This window comes from Canis lupus, chromosome 1 (genome assembly GCF_048164855.1).
Source record: "Canis lupus baileyi chromosome 1, mCanLup2.hap1, whole genome shotgun sequence".
Taxonomy (NCBI): Eukaryota; Metazoa; Chordata; class Mammalia; order Carnivora; family Canidae; genus Canis; species Canis lupus.
Window position 1 is genome coordinate 104,726,168 of NC_132838.1, and position 20,336 is coordinate 104,746,503.

Here is a 20,336-nt window from a genome sequence, read left to right on the forward strand (position 1 = left end):
ATAAACTACCAAATTTTGGAAAGTATGTAGATAAGCCAGAAATCCCATGTGCTGCGATGTGTGTGAAAAGTGGTATAAAGATTGTGGGATGGAGTTTCATAGTGTCTGTTAAAGCTGAATAAACCTATTTACCAACAATTCACTCCCATACACACACACACACACACACAGAGGCAGCAGATATATCTACATTTTTCACACTTAAAGACAAATTATAGATTTTACATGCCAGTAATAGTCATGACAGTCATAGACTGAGAACCATTCACTTGCATATTAATACTAGAACGATGCAGTCAGTTGATATTCACATGATGGAACTGGATCCATCCAACTCTAATGAATGGTGCACAACAACATGCAGTGATACATAAATTTACAGGCAAGAGACAGAAAGGAAAAAAATGCCAATTACAAAAGAGTTCCCGTCACCTGATTACATTCACATAAAGTACAAAAACGAGGACAGGCACCTATTCCTTACGTGTTAAAGGAGTGTTGAGCTTTTGGGAAAATTACTAAGGACCTCAAGGGGAATTTTAGAGGACAAACAAAATAAAGTTTCTTGAGCTCAATGGATTATAGAGATGGGATTCGGTTGTGAAATCCCACTGAACTGTTCACCTACGATCTCCACGTGTGACTTTACTTTTAAAAAATGTCCAAGAATAAGAGATGTATATTAAAAGATCAGTGTCAGGGCACCTGGGTGGCTCAGTGGGTTAAGCATCTGCCTTTGGCAGAAGTCATGATCTCAGGGCCCCAGGATCCTTGCTCAGCAGCAGGGAGTCTGCTTCTCCCTCTCCCTCTACTCTGTTCTCTCTCTAATAAATAAAGTCTTTAAACAAACAAACAAACAAACAAATACACAAATAAAAGTGTCATAATGTATGCTGACAAGTTGAAATTAAAGTTAGGAAGGAACTTCCCACTGTGACTAAATTTTCATGGCATGCATGAATTTATAGCTAAAGCAATATGGTACTGAGTATACAATATTCACAAAAAAAGAAGGAAATATAGAATTATTTTCTTAAAATTCATATAGGAAAACACAAAAAAATTAAGCGGATAGAGTGTAAAGTAAAAACACGGTAATTCCAAACCCCAACATCTCCATTAGAATATTAAACATATATAAACTAAATGTTCCTGGTAACACTAAACTTTGCTTGAATATATTCCGTTGGAATTTTCCTAGAGTTGTAACTGAAACGTGAGGATGAAATTGGAAAAAAACTAAACAAAAAACAAAACCGTGTGTGATAACCAATTAAACATGCTGCATGGCAAAAATAAATATGATGTCGAATAATTTTTAACACTGAAGGAGTTTGTCACTCTTCTTCATAATGTTGTTAAGTATCTAAATGTACTCCATTCTATCTCATCAATAACACATAATCAGTGTGTGCATATTTATATACACATATAAACATATACACACTTACATACACGTATGTAGCAAGACATTCATTGTTACCTCACGAGATATAAAAGTATTCATCACAGAGGGTTGACATCATAAAGATGGTGACATAGGTAGATCCCACTTCTGTACTTCTCATAATAAGCTCAACTAGCAACTATACACATAAGACATCACTGGGCAATTCTCAGGACTCAGGGGTGATGCTGAACACCCCCTGGACTACAAAGATCAATAGGGACAGCATCAGAAGGTTAAGTGGAGTCGTTTCCCTATGACCACAGTACACTTCTCCATGGGCCAGCACAGTGCCCCACTGTGGGGGACCACCTAGAACTAGGGTTCTTCTCCCAAGAAGAAAAGAGCCCAGAGTAGGTCAATGACACCGTGGGCATTGTGCCTTGGGGAGGATGGCTTTTCCTGAATGAGTCATTATCCTTCAGTGGAACCACTTTAAAATGTGAGTATAACATGATACCCAACTTTATTTTATCAGTTTTGACAACTGATAAAAATCCTCTTTCCACTCAGATCAGGAAGGGTGTTAAGGACTGCATGGGCTGTGAAACCACATAGGGATATCAAGACTAAAAACTGGGTGGGCCATTTGAAGCATCCATGACTGGTGACCTGCTCCTAAGATATGCAGTGCTTTGCACACAGTCAAGAACACAGGACTAGATTGATCATGGGGCTGAGTGGAAGTGAGGGAGGGAGGTTGTGCCAGCCGTGGGTCACCATCCCTGGAATGTCAAACATGTATAGTGAAGCAGATCTATGTGGGGGTTATATACCTGGGATATCAGTGTTTCTTCTTCTGCCTATTAGTATCCAAAAGCCTTCTTCATCATCAACATCGACTCTGCCAGATGACACCTTAAACCTATGCCCAAAATGTTTAATCATCCGTATCCTCTCTCCACCCACTCCCACATCTGCACCTGGAAAGGTATAGTTATCTATGTCACCCAATAGCAGCTAGGTCTGAAGACCACCAGGGAATTCATTAACTCATGTGGAATGGATCTGACTGCCTTGAATCCCAGAAAATCACCACATTCCTCAAGTCCCCATCTCTGTCATTTTATTCATCACTAGAAGCTACTTAAGACATTGCAGTGACCAAAGAGAGCTCCCGACCAGAACTTCCCCACGTTTCAAGAGTTGTCCAGGATCACCTGGTTGGTATGGTCGTCTGGGCATCTGCCTTGATCCCAGAATCATGGGATCGAGCCCCACACTGAGCTCCCCACTCATTGAGGAGTCTGCTTCTCCTTCTCCCTCTGCCCCTCCCCCGACTCCTGCAAGCTCTTGCATGCTCTCTCTGTGTCCCTTTCTCATATAAATGAAATCCCTTGGGAAGCCCGGGTGGCTCAGCGGTTTGGCGCCGCCTTCGGCCCAGGGCCTGATCCTGGAGACCCGGGTCCGAGTCTCCCTGCATGGAGCCTGCTTCTCGCTCTGCCTGTGTCTCTGCCTCTCTCTGTGTCTCTCATGAATAAATAAATAAAACCTTGAAAAAAAAATAAATGAAATCCCTTAAATTGTTCATACTTGCTTTCACTAAGCCTTCTCTCCCTCTCGAAGGATACCGTTAGCATGTCTTATCTGTCCTCACAACTCTTAGTACCAAATGCCTGAAGTAGTCCTGTGGCCCACTGATGTGCTTCCCGGTCTACCAAGGAAGTGGTGACAGCATAGTATTTAGATCTCAGATATGGCCTCAAATGATCCAGTTACCAACCATTTCCGACTCAATTAAAAAAAGTAAAGCTCCTCCTAAGAACCTACAACAGCCTGTGTGGCTTATGTGGGAGGGAGAGAGCAGTGACAATGGGGTCTCCATAACATACAAAAGGAGGACAGCTGTGATGCCACACACTATAAAGGAGAGGAAGACATGGAAAAACTGGGAATGATTTGGAAACAAAACAAGTAAAATTTGTCTTTCTAAATTTACAGTCAGTAGTGCAGACTTGGACAGGTAGTCTCTCCCCCCCATGAAGAATTCATGTCGGTTCTTTAGCCTAGATATTTTTCATCTCGCCTTGGGCTGTGTCATCACTCCCAATAAAATATTGTCTTCTTATGTTTAGAACATCTACCACACCCCGAGCATTGTCCCAACTTGGTCTCTTCAAATGAATGTTAAAACATCCCATGACTCATGAAGTCTCCACGTCTTCACGTAAATCAAACTGTTATACGAAAGTGACTAACTTGGATGATGTCACTTCCAAGAAGGGAAAAGAATAGTAAGTAAAGAAATCGCACTTAGCGTTCTTCTCCAATTAAGAAGGAAGAAATGAAATGTAGCAATTAAACTACATGGAATTGAATATGCTCAGTGAGAAATTACTCCCACATTCGGATGAATTTTTGAACACCATGTCATTTCATGCAAACCATTCTTAAAATCCCTAAGACATACAAGCAACAGTTCCTGAACATTCAAAACAAGGAAAACAGAGTAGATCCTACATGAGTAATAGGTAAGTAGATGAGACACAATTTGCCCGGAGAGATTTTCAAACCAAGGCATACGAAATTTAGGAGAAATAAATTCAACGCAACGTATAGAAAATTATTCCCATCAGGAATCTAGTAAACATTTTTGTTTACTAGGAAATCGTGAAGTTTGAAAATAACCTTCTTTGCCCCAATATTCCCTTTCCTTCTGGAGATATAGGTATACCCACACATATACACACAGGTACTTCTTCCTAGTTACTCTACTATTCTGAAATATATCTTGGGATGCCCGGGGGCGGGGGTTAGTGGTTCAACATCTGCCTTCGACTCAGGGCATGAGCCCAGATTTGCGGGATCGAGTCCCACATCGTGCTTCCTGAGGAGCCTGCTTCTCCTTCTGCCTATGTCTCTGCTTCTGCCTGTCTCTCTGCCTCTCGTGAATAATTTAAAAAAATCTTAAAAAGAAAAAAAAAGAAAAAAGATATATCTTTAGCTTTTTTTTAAACGTTTTTTAAAAAGATTTTATTTATTTATTCATGAGAGACACAGAGAGAGAGAGAGAGACAGAGAGAGACAGAGAGAGAGGCAGAGACACAGGCTCCATGCAGGGAGCCCAATGTGGGACTCGATCCCGGGTCTCCAGGATCAGGCCTTGGGCTGAAGGCAGCGCTAAACCGCTGAGCCGCCTGGGCTGCCCATATCTTTAACTTAATATAACACTTTGCATTCTGTGGATACCAAACCCATAAATGTTGTCTTCTCTATGCTCACCAAAACAACATAAACAAAGAAAAATAGCGATCGAAAATTCTGTAGATATGGCTTGTAATTATATGTGTATTGACTTTGTTCAGTTAACAGTTTTGAAGTAGGACCCCTGGGCATTGGATGATGAGCCAAGGTTCAATAAAAGAAAACAAAGAAAGGGAAATAAAGTTTACTACTCATAGGTACTGGAGGATGTAAATAATATGCCTTGAGAGACAGCATGAAGGGTTCAAGATTGACTGCAGGCAGAGAAAATGACCAAGAAGTGGGGCAGATGCCATGTTTCGAGTCCACGGTTGGAGTGCTTTCGAGTTCCTGGGCTAAATCTAGAATGCAAATCAAACCAAAATGAGTAAGATTAACTGTGCAGGGATCTTCTCTAAGGGGAGCTTATGCTAAATACTGCCAGCAGACAGCTCTTTCACAAACACTATAGAGGAAGTCCTATCAAAAGTTACCTTTACTTGTGACTTGGGGGCCTTTTATCTAGTGTTATTTGCCACTGGGTAGAACTAGGGTCCGTTCAAAGCCCCTGCAGGCAGTGTGATTATACAAAATGCATTCCAACACAGCATTATCAAGAAATCATTTAGCCACACGCTCAATAATACATCTATATCATCCTTATTACAAACATCATCCTGGGGTGCCTGGGTGGCTCAGGTGATTTAGCTTCTGTCTTCAGCTCAGCTCATGATCTCGGGGTCCTGGGATCAAGCCCTACATCGGGTTCCCTGCTTAGCAGGGAGTCTGCTTCTCCCTCTCCCACTGCTGTTCCCCCTGCTTGTGCTCTCTCTCACTCAAATAAATAAATAAAATCTTAAAGGAAAAAAACCCATCATACTGCTTTAGCAGTAGTATAATATAAGGAGGAAAACATACATCACATAAACTTGGGGAAAATAACCTCAAATAGGGACGCCTGGGTGGCTGAGCAGTTGAGCTTCTGCCTTTGCTCAGGGCATCATCCTGGGGTCCTGGGATCAAGGGATGGAGTCCCACATCGAGCTTCCTGCATGGAACCTGCTTCTCCCTCTGCCTAGGTCTCTGCCTGTGTGTGTGTGTGTGTGTCTCGTGAATAAATGAATAAAATCTTAAAAACAAAATAACCTCAAATTATTTGAGGTTTAAGACCACAGGGAAAAAAGATTATTAGTCATAGCATCCCACTGCTCTAACAAATACAGGTGACTTCTGAATACAGCAGAGGTTCAGTGTGCCAACACCCATGCAGTTGAAAATCCATGTATAATATGGACTCTCTAACACTTAATTTTAATAGCCTCCTGTTGACCAGAAACCTAATCAAAAACAGTCCATTAAAGATGCCTAGGTGGCTCAGTCTATTAACCGTCTACCTTTGGCTCAGGTCATGATCCCAGGGTCCTGAGATCGACCCCAAATCTGCTCTCCCTCTCCCTCTACTGCTCCCCCTGCATATTCTCTCTCTTTCTCTCATTAAAGAAAAAAAGTCAATGAATATACATGTTATTTTACAGATGATAATACAACAACAAAGGATGCTCAAAAAAAGACAATATTAAGAAGAGCAGAGGAAAGAGAAAATACATTTACAATACTGTACTATAAATAAATCTCGCTATAAGTAGACCTACACAGTGTTCAAACTCACATAGCACAAAGGTCAAGTATACTTTGTGTTCCTGTCTCTTTACCTACAACCTTGATGAAGTTGGGGCAGGCTATGGTTGGTATGGGATAAAACTTCAATCCAGGGCAGAGCCCAGTGGCTCAGCGGATTACCGCTGCCTTTGGCCCAGGGCATGATCCTGGAGACCCGGGATCCGGTTCCCACATTGGGCTTCCTGCAGGGAGCCTGCTTCACCCTCTGCCTGTGCCTCTGCCTCTCTTCTCTGTCTCTGTCTCTCTGTCTCTCTCTGTGTGTCTTTCATGATTAAATAAATAAAATCCTTAAAAAAAAAAATACTTCACTCCAGATCACTGTTAACACATTACAATCCATCCAGTGTTACTAATTAAAACATATAATTTCAAATGCACTCTAAAGACACCACTGCCACATCACCATGATTCTTAGTCAAAATACCCATTACAAGCATTCAGAACCATTCTTGTTCCTCAGAGGTAATTTTCTGTGAATTCTGTTCTCAATGCCTTTTCTTATTTTTTTTAAGATTTTATTTATTTAATCAAAAGAGACACAGAGACAGAGGCAGAGACCTAGGCAGAGGGAGAAGCAGTCTCACTGCACAGAGCCTGAGGTGGGACTCAATCCCAGGACCCCCAGATCACGCCTGAGCCGAAAGGCAGACGCTCAACCACTGAGCTACCCAGGCGTCCCTCTCAATGCCTTTTATTTTTTTATTTTTATTTTTAAAGATTTTATTTATTTATTCATGAGAATACACAGAGAAGAGAGAGAGAGGCAGAGACACAGGCAGAGAGAGAAGCAGGCTCCATGCAGGGAGCCAGATGTGGGACCCAATCCCGGGACTCCAGGATCACGCCCTGAGCTGTAGGCGGTGCTAAACCGCTGAGCCACCGGGGCTGCCCCTCTCAATGCCTTTTAAACAGAGACCAGGGCAGCCCCGGTGGCACAGCAGTTTAGCGCTGCCTGCAGCCTGGGGTGTGATCCTGGAGACCCGGGATCGAGTCCCATGTCGGGCTTCCTGCATGGAGCCTGCTTCTCCCTCTGCCTGTGTCTCTGCCTCTCTCCCTCCCTCTGAATAAATAAATAAATACATCCTTTAAATAAATAGATAGATAGATAGATAGATAGAGACCAAGTATGGAGTCGAAGTGGACTTACAATAATTTTATACCCTTTACAGAATAGCTAAGTATAATTTCCTCAGATGTCTGTGAAATCTCTTTATTTGAACGGGATAACTAATATTCTTGACTTCTACCAACTGCTAATATAAAGATACATCCAGATGTTAATGAACTGCCAGCATAGTCTCCTAAAACAGCAATTGGCAAATCTATTTATTTTTTTAAGATTGTTTATTTATTTAAATACCCACCATTCGCTTTGACGTGGATGGAACTGGAGGGTATTATGCTGAGTGAAAAAGGTCAATCGGAAAAGGACAAACATTATATCGTCTCATTCATATGGGAAATATAAAAAATAGTGAAAGGGAATAAAGGGGAAAGGAGAAAAAATGAGTGAGAAATATCAGAGAGAGACAAAACACGAGAGACTCCTACCTCTGGGAAATGAATAAGGGGTGGTGGAAAGGGAGGTGGGCGGGGGTGGGGGTGGGGGGTGACTGGGGGACGGGCCCTGAGGGGGGCACTTGATGGGATGAGCACTGGGTGTTATGCTATATGTTGGCAAATTGAACTCCAATAATAAAGAATTAAAAAAATAAAAAATAAAAGAATTTGATGTCAGAAAGCCAAAAAAACAAAAAAAACAAAAAAAGGATTCTTTATTTATTTTATTTTATTTTTTTAATTTTTATTTATTTATGATAGTCACAGAGAGAGAGAGAGAGAGAGGCAGAGACACAGGCAGAGGGAGAAGCAGGCTCCATGCACCAGGAGTCCGACGTGGGATTCAATCCCGGGTCTCCAGGATCACGCCCTGGGCCAAAGGCAGGCGCTAAACCGCTGCGCCACCCAGGGATCCCCCTCTTTATTTATTTTAAAGAGAGAATGAGTGACCACGAGATATGTAGAAAAGGATGGAATTCCCAACACACTCCACCCCATGAGGAGACTATGGTGATGATGCCTGAGATGATGACCGGAGCTTAAACCAAGAATCAGATGCTTAATTCACTGAGCCACCCGGGTGCTCCTTGGTAAAACTATTTAAAATTCAGGATGTTGGGATCCCTGGGTGGCGCAGCAGTTTAGCGCCTGCCTTTGGCCCAGGGCGCGATCCTGGAGACCCGGGATCGAATCCCACGTCGGGCTCCCGGTGCATGGAGCCTGCTTCTCCCTCTGCCTGTGTCTCTGCCTCTCTCTCTCTCTCAGTGTGCCTATCATAAATAAAATTAAAAAAAAAAAAATAAAAAAAAAATAAAATTCAGGATGTTTCTTTATCTTATGTTCCTTATATCTTAAAAATTATTTTATCCATTTATTTGTCTTCTTTTTTCAAGATTTTATTTATATTTATTTTTGAGAGACACACACAAAGAGAAGAGAGAGAGAAAGAGAGAGGCAGAGACACAGGCAGAGGGAGAAGCAGACTCCATGCAGGGAGCCCAACGTGGGACTCAATCCCAGGTCTTCAGATCAGGCCCCGAGCCAAAGGTGGTGATAAACTGCTGAGCCACCCGGGCTGCCCTCCATTTATTTTTTTAAGCTTATCTATCTATCTATCTATCTATCTATCTATCTATCTATCTATTCATTCATGAGAGACACACAGAGAGAGGCAGAGACATGGGCAGAGGGAGAAGCAGGCTCCCCGCAGGGAGCCCGATGTGGGACTCCATCCTGGAACTCAGGGATCATGCCCTGAGCTGAAGGCAGATGCTTAACCGTTGAACCACCCAGGCATCCCTATCCATTTATTTAGAGAGAAAGAACATGTGGGAGATTAGCAGGGAGGGCCTGAGGGAGAGGGACAGAAAGATCCCTAGCTGACAGGGCTGAGCACTGAGCCCAATATGGAGCTCCATCCCAACTTCCCAGATCATGACCTGAGTTGAACTGAAGAGACAGATGCTTAAGCAACTCAGCCACCCAGGCACCCTTCTCTTACTTTAATGTAAATGATGACTCTCTGAACACTTACTTCATCATGATTTAGGTCACTCTTCCTCATGACCCACAAACAGCATCTCCATGTGGACTTTCTTCATAAATTGTAAACCATAGTCTCCTTCATCGTGTATGCAAAGTAGGCATGAATGAATTCCCCACCAAATAAGAGCCCCTCATGTCTGTGAGACAGCCACAATCAAATCACCTTGAATGCACCCACGCAATAAAGGCACAACACGAGATGACTTAAGAGTCAAATCAATACTATTTGCCATGCAAAAACTCTCAAATATGGCCAAAAGAAAATAAGACACACTAATACCCCTCCCCAGACATCCATCCTCTCTCGATCCTTTCAGGCATATTAGCAAGTGCAGCTGACCTTTGAATAAGTGGGTTTGAACAGTATGGGTCCACTTACACGTAAGTTTTCTTGATACGTACTTCTTGAAGTACTGTAAACATGTTTTCTGTTCATTATGATTTCCTTAACATTTTCTTTTCTCAAGCTTACATTATTATAACAATGCCATAATAGGGATACCTGGGTGGCTCAGCGGTTGAGCCTCTGCCTTTAGCTCAGAGTGTGATCCCGGGTCCAGGAATCGAGTCCCACATCGGGCTCCCTGCAAGGAGCCTGGAGCCTGCTTCCTTCTCTATCAATGTCTCTGCCTCTCTCTCTGGGTCTCTCATGAATAAATAAATAAAATATTAAAAAAAAAAAAACAATGCCAGATATAGTACAGAAAACATACTAAGAATGGGATATTGACTGTTCCTGTTCTGGAAGGCTTCTTGTCAACAATAGGCTATTTCCATGGATAAACAGGTATGGTTTTATGTATGGGGAGTCAAAAGTGACGAGCAGATTTTCAACGGTGAAAGAGTTGACACCCCTAATACCTGCATTGTCCAAAGCTAAAATGTAATTAAGTGTTTGAACTTTGGATTTTACTCCATAATAAATATCCTAATTTAGAATCATGTGTGAAATAGACTGATCTTTTGCTTTCTACAGTGAATTCTTTGATTGATTTAAAGATTTTATTTATTTATTCATGAGACACACAGAGAGAGACAGAGACAGAGACACAGGCAGAGGGAGAGGCAGGCTCCATACAGGGAGCCCTACATGGGACTGGATCCCAAGACTCTAGGATCATGCCCCTGGGCCCAAAGCAGGCGCCAAACCGCTGAGCCATCCAGGAATCCCCTCTTATTTATTTTAGATTTCACATTCCCATTACATAGTTTGACAATTATTTACATCTTCAATATTCCATCCTTCATGAAGGCTTCCTTCTTCTGAAGTGTGTATTAAGAACAAAGGTTTTTCATCATTCATTACATTTCTAGGGTTTCTATCCAGTATGCTTTCTCCTGTATTGAGTAAGAGTTTGTTCCCTGTGAAGACTTTGCCAACATTCTTGACATTTGTACAGTATCTCCACAGGATGTATTATCTCATGTCGAATAGTTTTCATTATGTATTAAATGTTTTGCCACATTCTTTTTTTTGTTTTGTTTTGTTTTGTTTTGTTTTGCCACATTCTTTACACTTGTAGGGTTCCTGTCATTAGGCACTGTCTGATGTTCAGAAAGTTGTAGCTTCTGAACAAAGCTTAAAGGCTTTGCGCATTTTTTTTTACATTGGTCAGCCTTCTCACCAGCATGTATTACCTTATGATGGTAAGTTTTGAGTAGTGCTTAAAGGCTTTGCCACAATGTTTACATTTGTAAGATTTCTTCCCATTATGAAATCTCTGCTGTTGACTGAGTTTTGAAGACCAGTTTAAAGGTTTGCCAGAGTTACTACATTTGTAAGTCTTCTCTCCAGTGAGGACACAAGGATGTAAAATAAGATTTGAGCTTTCATAAAAGACTTTCCCACATGTATTACTGTAGACTAGTTATCTGGAAACTGAGTTTCCTGACCCTTGATTATTGTTTCTCCCCAATATATTCCACTGATAACGTTCTGTCTCGAGTATAAACACCTCAGTGATTATGGAAGATAGAAAGGCTTTTAGTGAGGACTCTAAGTGTATAACACATAAAGATAAAAAACGTGGGACACCTGGGTGGCTCAGCGGTTGAGCGCTTGCTTCTGCCCAGGGCGTGATCCTGGGGTCCCGGGATCAAGTACCACAACAGGCTCCCTACATGGAACGTGCTTCTTTCTCTGCCTGTGTCTCTGCCTCTCTCTGTCTCTCTGTCTCATGAATAAATAAAATCTTAAAAAAAAAAAAGATAAATAACTTGCTCCAAATTATGTATTATGTGATAACTATTAAACAGTGATGTCTGAATAAAGACCCCCCTCCCCCGTGTTTATCTAAATTAAAGACATTGAAAAAGGATTGATTATGTATTGGTGGAAGAATAATGAACCCTCTGAAAAAGACTTCCCAAATCAGTCACATTTAGAATTTTTTAAAAGATTTTACTTATTCACAAGAGACAGAGAGAGGTAGAGACATAGGCAGAGAGAGAAGCAGGCTCCTCACAGGGAGCCCGATGCGGGACCGGGCCCCAGACTCTGGGATCATGCCCTGAGCCAAAGGAGACTCAACCGCTGAGCCACCCAGGAGTCCCACATTTAGAATTCTTAGCTTTCTTTCTCCATGTCTAACTTTCAGACATGTCTCAGTGAATGATTGATCCAATCTTATATTTCAAATGGTTTGTATGTTATTTTCAGGATGGACTAGGGGGGGTTTCCAGAATTTGCAAATGTTCTTTCAGAGAACAGGTATGCATGAAAATGGAATTTGGCCCTCGGGTTCAAAGATACCGTTCTGCCAATGTGACTCACGTAAGGTGGGGTTTCCCCCCTAAAGTTTTATATCCTTGACCTCTTCTGGTAGTTGAGATTTCATTACAGGTGATTTTCCTAGTTTGGTTATATCCATCGAAATATCCTTCCTGCTTTTCCCTCCCCCATCCCTTTCCCAGACATTCATTAATTATAAATACTCAGGGCCACAGCTTTTGGATCTTCCTATATAACAATCTTCTTTGCCTGTCTTTGCTAACAAGCCTAGGGTGTTATGGAAAGACACAACTAAAAGATACAAAATAAGTTTTTCCACTTACTAAGCTCACATGCATGTACATTAAAATGCTAATTTGCAAAAGTAATACCTATCATAGGACATCAGCAACTGGGGAATTGGAAGCACTTAGGGCTTTGCTCTTCCATGGAGACAAAAAAGGACCAAATTACCTTTTAGAATGCTCCAGAAGCCAATGAGGAGAGCCACATCCCCAGGCAAGTACAAATGAAGAAAGGCCATATCAGAGAGACAAAGGAAGTTTTTGACACTTGCTCCTTGCAGCTAGCTGCTCAACCTGTCACTCCATGGCAACATTGTGAGAAAACTCTTACAAAAGAGTGGCCTGTATGTTCAATGATCTGGCTCCATTATAGCTGCCCGAGGAACTTGTTTCTGTCATGCATGACATGGAAAAAAGGGAGAGTGAGAACACCCTCTGGAAGCAGTGTGGTAGCTGCTCAGACAAAAGGCGGGCATTTGTTCAAACAATGGAGAGATAATAGGGCTGAAGGGAAAGAGCCAGGAAGATATCATGAGCTATAAAGCAGTAACTGCCCTTTTGTAACGTGTAAATAACAAAAACTCAGACATGACAAATGCCCAGCATATGTGTGACAGGTGCCAGGATTACTATTATGTGTGTTCTCTAAAAAGAAAGTACATAATCCTGGGCCCAGAAGCTGCTTTTCTATTTCTTTTTCTTTTTTCTGTTTTCGTAATTCACAAATGTCAACAGAAGATCACATGACACAAAGAAACAGAAAAATGTCAGGCAGCTGGGTGGCTCAGTGGTTTAGCGCCACCTTCAGCATCGGGGCCTGATCTTGGAGACCCAGGATCGAGTCCCACGTCGGGCTCCCTGTGTGGAGCCTGCTTCTCCCTCGGCCTATGTCTCTGCCTCTCTCATGAATAAATAAATAAAATCTTAAAAAAAAAAAAAAGAAAAGACAAATGTGTTCCAGTCACAGGAACAAAATATATACCCCAAACTGACCCTAGATTAATGAGGAACTATTAATTGGATAACAGAGAATTAACTATGAAGAGAAAAAGGTATGTGACTAAATGATCTCAGAAAACTTGGGATCCCTGGATGGCGCAGCGGTTTGGCGCCTGCCTTTGGCCCAGGGCGCAATCCTGGAGACCTGGGATCGAGTCCCACGTCGGGCTCCCGGTGCATGGAGCCTGCTTCTCCCTCTGCCTGTGTCTCTGCCTCTCTCTCTCTCTCTCCTGTGTGTGTGTGTGACTATCATGAATAAATAAATAAAATCTTTAAAAAAAAAAGAAAAAAGAAAACTGTGTGACCAAAATGGAAACAAAAGAGACAAAGTATAACTATCAACCAACCAGGATTGGGAGCCGAAGAGTACAATCACTGAACTGAAAAATACAGTAAGGAGGGATGCCTGGGTGGCTCCCCGGTTGAGCTTCTGCCTTTTGCTCAGGTCATGATCCTGAGGTCCAGGATCGAGTGGCACAGTTGGCTCCCTACAAGGAGCTTGCTTCTACCTCTGCCTGTGTCTCTGTGCCTCTCTCTGTGTATAAATAAATAAATACAACCTTTAAAAAAAATACACTGGGCACCCCAGGTGGCTCAGCGGTTTATGCTGCCTTCCACCCAGGGCATAATCCTGGGGACCCTGGATCCAGTCCCAAGTCTGCCTTCCTGCATGGAGCCTGCTTCTCCCTCTGCCTGTGTCTGCCTCTCTCTCTCTCTCTCTCTCCAAAAAAAAAAATAAAATCTTTAAAAAATATAAATAAATAAATAAATAAATAAATAAATAAATAAATAAATGCACTAAGGAGTGAGCAACACACTTGCTCAAGCAGAAGAATGAATCGGGCTCTCCAAAGACCCTGTTGTTTTTTTTTAAAGATTTTATTCACTTATTCATGAGAGACACAGAGAAAGAGAGAGAGGCAGAGACACAGGCAGGGGGAAAAGCAGGATCCATGCAGGGAGCATGACATGGGACTCGATCTGGGGACTCCAGGATCATACCCCTGGCCACAGGCAGGTGCTAAACCACTGAGCCCCCAGGGATCCCCAAGACCCTTTGTTTTAAATCACCTACTACGAAGACCAAAGAAAAATGTGGAAAACGACATGGCCTGGGGATCCATGGGACTCCAACAAGTGGGATGATACGAACATTAAGGGGACCCCATACAGAGAGGAGTGAAAGGGGGCAGAGAGTTTACATGAACAGCTAAAGGCTTCTACTTCACACATATGTGGAAAGAGGCAAATTCAATAATCTCAGTAAAAAAGTAGAATAAATGTCAAGACAGAAACACAGTGACACATTACAATTAATCTATCAGAGATGCCCGGGGGGCTTAGCGGTTGAACGTCTGCCTTTGGCTCAGGGCATGATCCCAGGTCCGGGGAAGGAGTCCCACTCTGGGCTCACTGCGAGGAGCCGGTTTCTCCCTCTGTCTATGTCTCTGCTTCTCTGCGTGTCTCTCATGAATAAATAAATAGAATCTTTAATATATATGCATATACATATGTGTGTATATATATAAAACTCATCCATCAAAAATCAGAAGTGAAAAGAGAATTTTAAACCAACATGACAACAACTACTCATCTTCTACAAGGGAGCCTCTATAGTATACTACTGAAATTTTCAGTAGACGTTACAACATAAAACTCTGCTCATGTGAATATTTAAAAGGGCACCTGGGTAGCTCAGTCAGTTACCCATCCACCTTCAACTCGGGTAACGATCCCAGCATCCTGGGATAGAACCCCATGTCATGCTCCCTGCTCAGCAGGGAGTCTGCTTCTCTGTCTCCCTCTCCCTGTCCCTCTCCCTCTCCATCTGCTTGTGGGCTCTCTTTCAAATAAACAAGTAAAATATTTTTTTAAATAGCATAAAATTAGAAATCTACATACTAAACTGAATTACAGTATGGGATGCCTGGGGGGCTCAATGGTTGAGCATCTGCCTTTGGTCAGGCTGTGATCCCCGGGTCCAGGAATGGAGTCCCACATCGGGCTCTCCACAAGGAGCCTGGTTCACCCTCTGCCTACATCTCTGCCTCTCTCTCTCTCTCTCTCTCTCTGTGTGTCTCTTATGAATAAATAAACAAATAAATAGGGCAGCCCAGGTGGCTCAGCGATTTGGCGTCGCCTTCAGCCCAGAGCACAATCCTGGAAACCTGGGATCGAATTCCCACGTCCGGCTCCCTGCATGGAGCCTGCTTCTCCCTCTGCCTCTCTGTGTGTCTCATAAATAAATAAAATCTTTAAAATAAAAAATAAAAATAAAAATAAAAATAAATAAATAAAACTTAAAAAATAAATCTTTTAAAAAAAGAATTATTCGAAGTACAATTATTCTATACGCAAAACATTTTTTCAATATGGGAATTTTACTATCTACTTCACTTCTTATAAAGCACATACATGCCCATGTCATATCAGAACTTTTGATCTAGGGGTATCCCTGGGTGGCACAGCGGTTTAGCGCCTGCCTTTGGCCAAGGGTACCATGCTGGAGACCCAGGATCGAATCCCACGTTGGGCTCCCGGTACATGGAGCCTGCTTCTCCCTCTGCCTGTGTCTCTGCCTCTCTCTCTCTCTCTCTCTCTGTGTGACTATCATAAATTAAAAAAAAAAAAGAACTTTTGATCTAGGGATGCCTGGGTGGCTCAGCAGTTGAGCCCCTGCCTTCAGCTCGGGGCATGATCTTGGAGTCCCGGGATCGAGTCTGACATCGGGCTCCCTGCATGGAGCCTGCTTCTCTCTCCCTATGTCTCTGACTCTCTCTCTCTGTCTGTGTCTCTCATGAATAAATGAAAACAATCTTAAAAAAATAAAAAATAAAGTGCTAGCAAATAAAGGTAGAATAAATAATGTAACTGGCCAAGAACTAGTATGCAAATCTTAAATAATTCAGGCAAGGATCATCAAGGGACTTTATCTGATGAAATCACTGAGTTTCTAATTTTGTATAATTAAGATTAAAGCCTCCACAACAGTGGAATGCCTAAGTCAGAAATCATGGGATGTCTGTCTCTAATGTTTCTGGGATTTCTGCACCAAAACCCGTATGGCCACCACAACTCTGGCACACTTCCCACACGAGGCAAAACAGAACTTAGAAAAGAGTTAGCATCAAGTTCTTCAGAAACAGGGAGATTTCCCCAAGGTCCTCAAAACGATGGAGAAACTCTCAGATTATGGAGGCCCTCCCACTCCCAGGGGAGTCTCCTGGCCCTCCCTGTGGATGTGATGGACCATAACTGGACCTGAAGGAGAATCCTTAAGAGAATAAAAGAGCATGATAATGTTGCATAATAGATGTCCCTTTGGAAGAGACAGAGAAATAAAACTGGGCTTCCCCAACTGACTTTGATTCAAGGAGAGCTACTGGAACCGCACTTCAGGGTCTATCATCCTCCTTTAGATTTGGACCTCAACTTCTGTCATCTGCTTCACATATTCCCACCTACCTGGATGGATGGCTACTGTCTTCTTTGTCTTCAGATCCCAAGGTTCTTTCCTTTGCTCCAAAAAGGAGACCAAATCTGGCTTTGATACAATTAGACCTGTTTATTAAAAAAGAGAATAGAAGTATTGCTGGAGATTCTTTCAATCCACTATTATGCTCAATAGAGAAGAGAGGCCATTGTAAAATAACAGAAGATGATTTCCAAACACTGTTGACCAACAGCCACTTTAGAACAGGTAGGGTATCAAATATTCATATCCTGACTCCGACTTCCAAGTACTACTGATATAATAATAATGAGTAAAAATTGGAGTTTAAATGTGGGCAATAAGGGCAGCCCGTGTGGCTCAGCGGTTTAGCGCCGCCTTTAGCCCAGGGTGTGATCCTGGAGACCTGGGATCGAGTCCCACATTGGGCTCCCTGCATGGAGCCTGCCTCTCCCTCTGCCTGTGTGAGTCTCTGCCTCTCTCTCTCTCTCTCTCTCTGTGTGTCTCTAATAAATAAAAATCTTTAAAAAAAAAGTGGGCAATACCATTTTATGCTGCTCAATGTTTAGAATTGCCACTAATCTACAGAAATGATGTTACCTTAAGGAAGGGGAAGCTAAAGCTGAAAAGCAAATATCATTAAGATTTTTCTCTAAACCTACAACCCCAGGTCGCCCGGGTGGCTTGCGGTTGATCTGCTTGATCATCTGCCTTTGGCTCAGGGTGTGGTCCCGGAGTCCCGGGATCAAGTCCCACGTCGAGATCCTTGCACGGAGCCTGCTTCTTCCTCTGCTCATCCCCCCGCCTCTCATGAATAAATAAAAATTAAAAAAAAAAAATCTAAAAACCCCAACTTATGTTCCTTACTGCATGGACTGGATTCCAGTCATGCAATGAGGAATCACCCAAGAGACAGTCTTCAAAGGAAGGAACGAAACCTTGAGTTGGTTTGGGAAATTTCAAAGCCGTTATTCTCACCCACGAAGAGGAGGTGTCCATAGTTCTCTAACATCACATCTCTGTATAATTCCCGCTGAGTATGGTTCAGACATCTCCACTCCTCCGGAGAGAATTCTACGGCCACATCCCTGAATGTCAGCAGTCCCTGCAATAAATCCCACAATTACCAAATGGCCATTGACAAGAGTTCACAACGTACCTAAGATGAAAGAGGGAGTTAGTGTCACCAGCTAGAACCCATGATCTGACCCTTTCTGCTTACCTGCTTATCAATGCCAACCCTAGTCTCTCACATTTTACTTAACCTCTTCTTTCCACCTTATCCTTTACTGAGGCCAAACACCTTATGGGCAGTCTCCAGTGGTGAAACAGAAACTATCCAATGAAGAAGGGGAATGACTGCCCCGAGGAAGTGTTTGGCCTGGCGCAGGTTGAGGCAGACAGACTAAGGTGTAACCCATGGAGTCATCTACAGTTACTTTTACCTCATTATAATACTAAAATTCTCCATGCATGGAGGACAAACATCATTTACCTAAAGTACAAGTATTTTCTTAACGTCTATATGCAACCTTATGCCAGCTCTACATAAGGTAACAGGCTACCCTTTCTAAATATCCACCCTAACCTCCCCATAATAGGAAATCATTTATCATGTCCCCTTGCTCTGTGAGTCTCTGCTTTGGAAGTTATACCCTATAATCTTATTTGTGGCAAATCAAGATCCCTGTGTGTGAGAACCCCATGTAGTGTAGTTTCCATCTGTGACTCACCAAGCAGTGAACTCATGTCATTTGAGCTATTTTAGAACTAGTTCTGGGGATCCCTGGGTGGCGCAGCGGTTTGGCGCCTGCCTTTGGCCCAGGGCGCGATCCTAGAGACCCGGGATCGAGTCCCACATCGGGCTCCCGGTGCATGGGGCCTGCTTCTCCCTCTGCCTATGTCTCTGCCTCTCTTTCTCTCTCTGTGACTATCATTAATAAATAAAAATTAAAAAAAAAAAAAAGAACTAGTTCTATCTTACGGGAGTCTCCTGCTTTATGCAGTAAAATAATATTTAACATGGTATTAGGCTCTAATGTACTAACTTTGAGGTCACAGGATGGCATGTGATCCACAAAACTTATCACTACTGTGTGTTGGGGATCCCTGGGTGGCTCAGCGGTTTGGCTCCTGCCTTCAGCCCAGGGTGTGATCCTGGAATCCTGGGATTGAGTCCCGAATTGGGCTCCCCGCTTGAAGCCTGCTGCTCCCTCTGCCTGCGTCTCAGCCTCTCTCACTCTCTCTCTCTCTCTCTGTGTCTCTCATGAATGAATAAATAAGATCTTTAAATAAATACATAAATACATAAATACTGTGTGTTGATCCAATTGAAGTTGTATATTGAAAGCATCAACATAGGTATACACATTATTGAATACTATGTTTATATCATTCAGTTAAGTTGTTTATTTTTCATACAGGGAAAGTTTTGGTGGACTACAAATGTAGTCATCAACTTTTTTTTTTTTTAAATAGTAGCTCTCTCTGCTACTCCTCCTGCTTGTGCTCACGGGCTCTCTCTCAAATAAACAAATAAAGAATCTTTAAAAAAAAACGTGACAGAGCAGCAAATTGTCATGGTGACAAATTTAAGAAACACTGTCAATGACCTGAGACTTATAAATCTCTTTGTGGATAATGATGTTTCTTTCATTCACCCTATCTATACAAAGACATGATATAGATACAAAACAGCTATTATTTGAGTCTAGCATAATGAGGGAATACAAGCAAAAAATGTTTGCCTTTAAACCAGAAGTGTGGGACGCCTGGGTGGCTCAGCAGTTGAGCCTCAGCCTTTTACTCCTGATGAGATCCCGGAGTCTCAGGATGGAGTCCCTGGATCGAGTCCCAGGATCGAGTTCCAGGTCGGGCTCCCCTCAAAGAGCCTGCTCTCCCTCTGCCTATGTCTCTCTCTCTCTCTCTGTGTCTCTCATGAGTAAATAAATAAAAGCCTTTTAAAAAAAGGAGGATGTCAGTGACATAAGTGTGGAATATAATAAAAACTCACAGGATAGAAGTCTGGTTGATGGAGAACCTCCACTCCCTGAAGTCGATATGATCAACTACATGAAGCCGAGTTTTCATTTGTCCAGTGGAAACTGCTTGGTGTGGGTTGGGAGTAGAAGGTCAAGAAACTATCCATGAGACATTTTTGGTGAAAAAAATCCTTTTTTTATTAACGCTCGGGGATATGACCCTTGGGCAGAAAAAGCTGCAGTGTGATTTTGAGGAAGCATGGATTATATGCTTTTAAGCTTGGGGGGGGGGGAGCTGCTCAGTATAGGTAAAATAAGTTTCTAAAGGGATTTACATCTGTTCAAGAGGACTTCTAGGATCCTGGGAGTCTGGCTACCATCAAGCTAAGGTTGCTTTTTGCCTCAAGCAAAGCATTAACACTAAGGCAGCTGTGAATTCCCTGAGAAAAGTCAGACTCTGCTTGTCTCAAGTATT

At 42.5% G+C, this 20,336-nt stretch overlaps 1 protein-coding gene and 1 long non-coding RNA gene across 3 annotated transcripts in view; both read right to left on the reverse strand.

The window, feature by feature from the left end:
- LOC140600322 (uncharacterized) overlaps positions 1-18,364 on the reverse strand; it is a 58,184-nt gene extending 39,820 nt beyond the window's left edge. The window contains exons 1-2 of one of the 2 annotated variants that reach the window (XM_072768524.1): positions 17,859-18,321; positions 16,895-16,990 (exon numbers count right to left, since the gene is read on the reverse strand). In XM_072768524.1, coding sequence (XP_072624625.1) covers positions 16,895-16,990; positions 17,859-17,892 — 130 coding nt within the window. In that variant the 5' untranslated portion in view covers positions 17,893-18,321. Of the gene's footprint in view, positions 1-16,894; positions 16,991-17,858 lie in introns of both variants that reach the window. The other variant, XM_072768518.1, reaches the window with a different exon arrangement.
- On the reverse strand, positions 4,718-10,383 carry LOC140600424 (uncharacterized). Its single transcript, XR_012003692.1, has 2 exons — positions 9,918-10,383; positions 4,718-4,992 (listed from the first exon to the last, which is right to left on the reverse strand). It is a non-coding gene; the product is annotated as an uncharacterized lncRNA (long non-coding RNA).
- Positions 18,365-20,336: the final 1,972 nt, after the last annotated feature.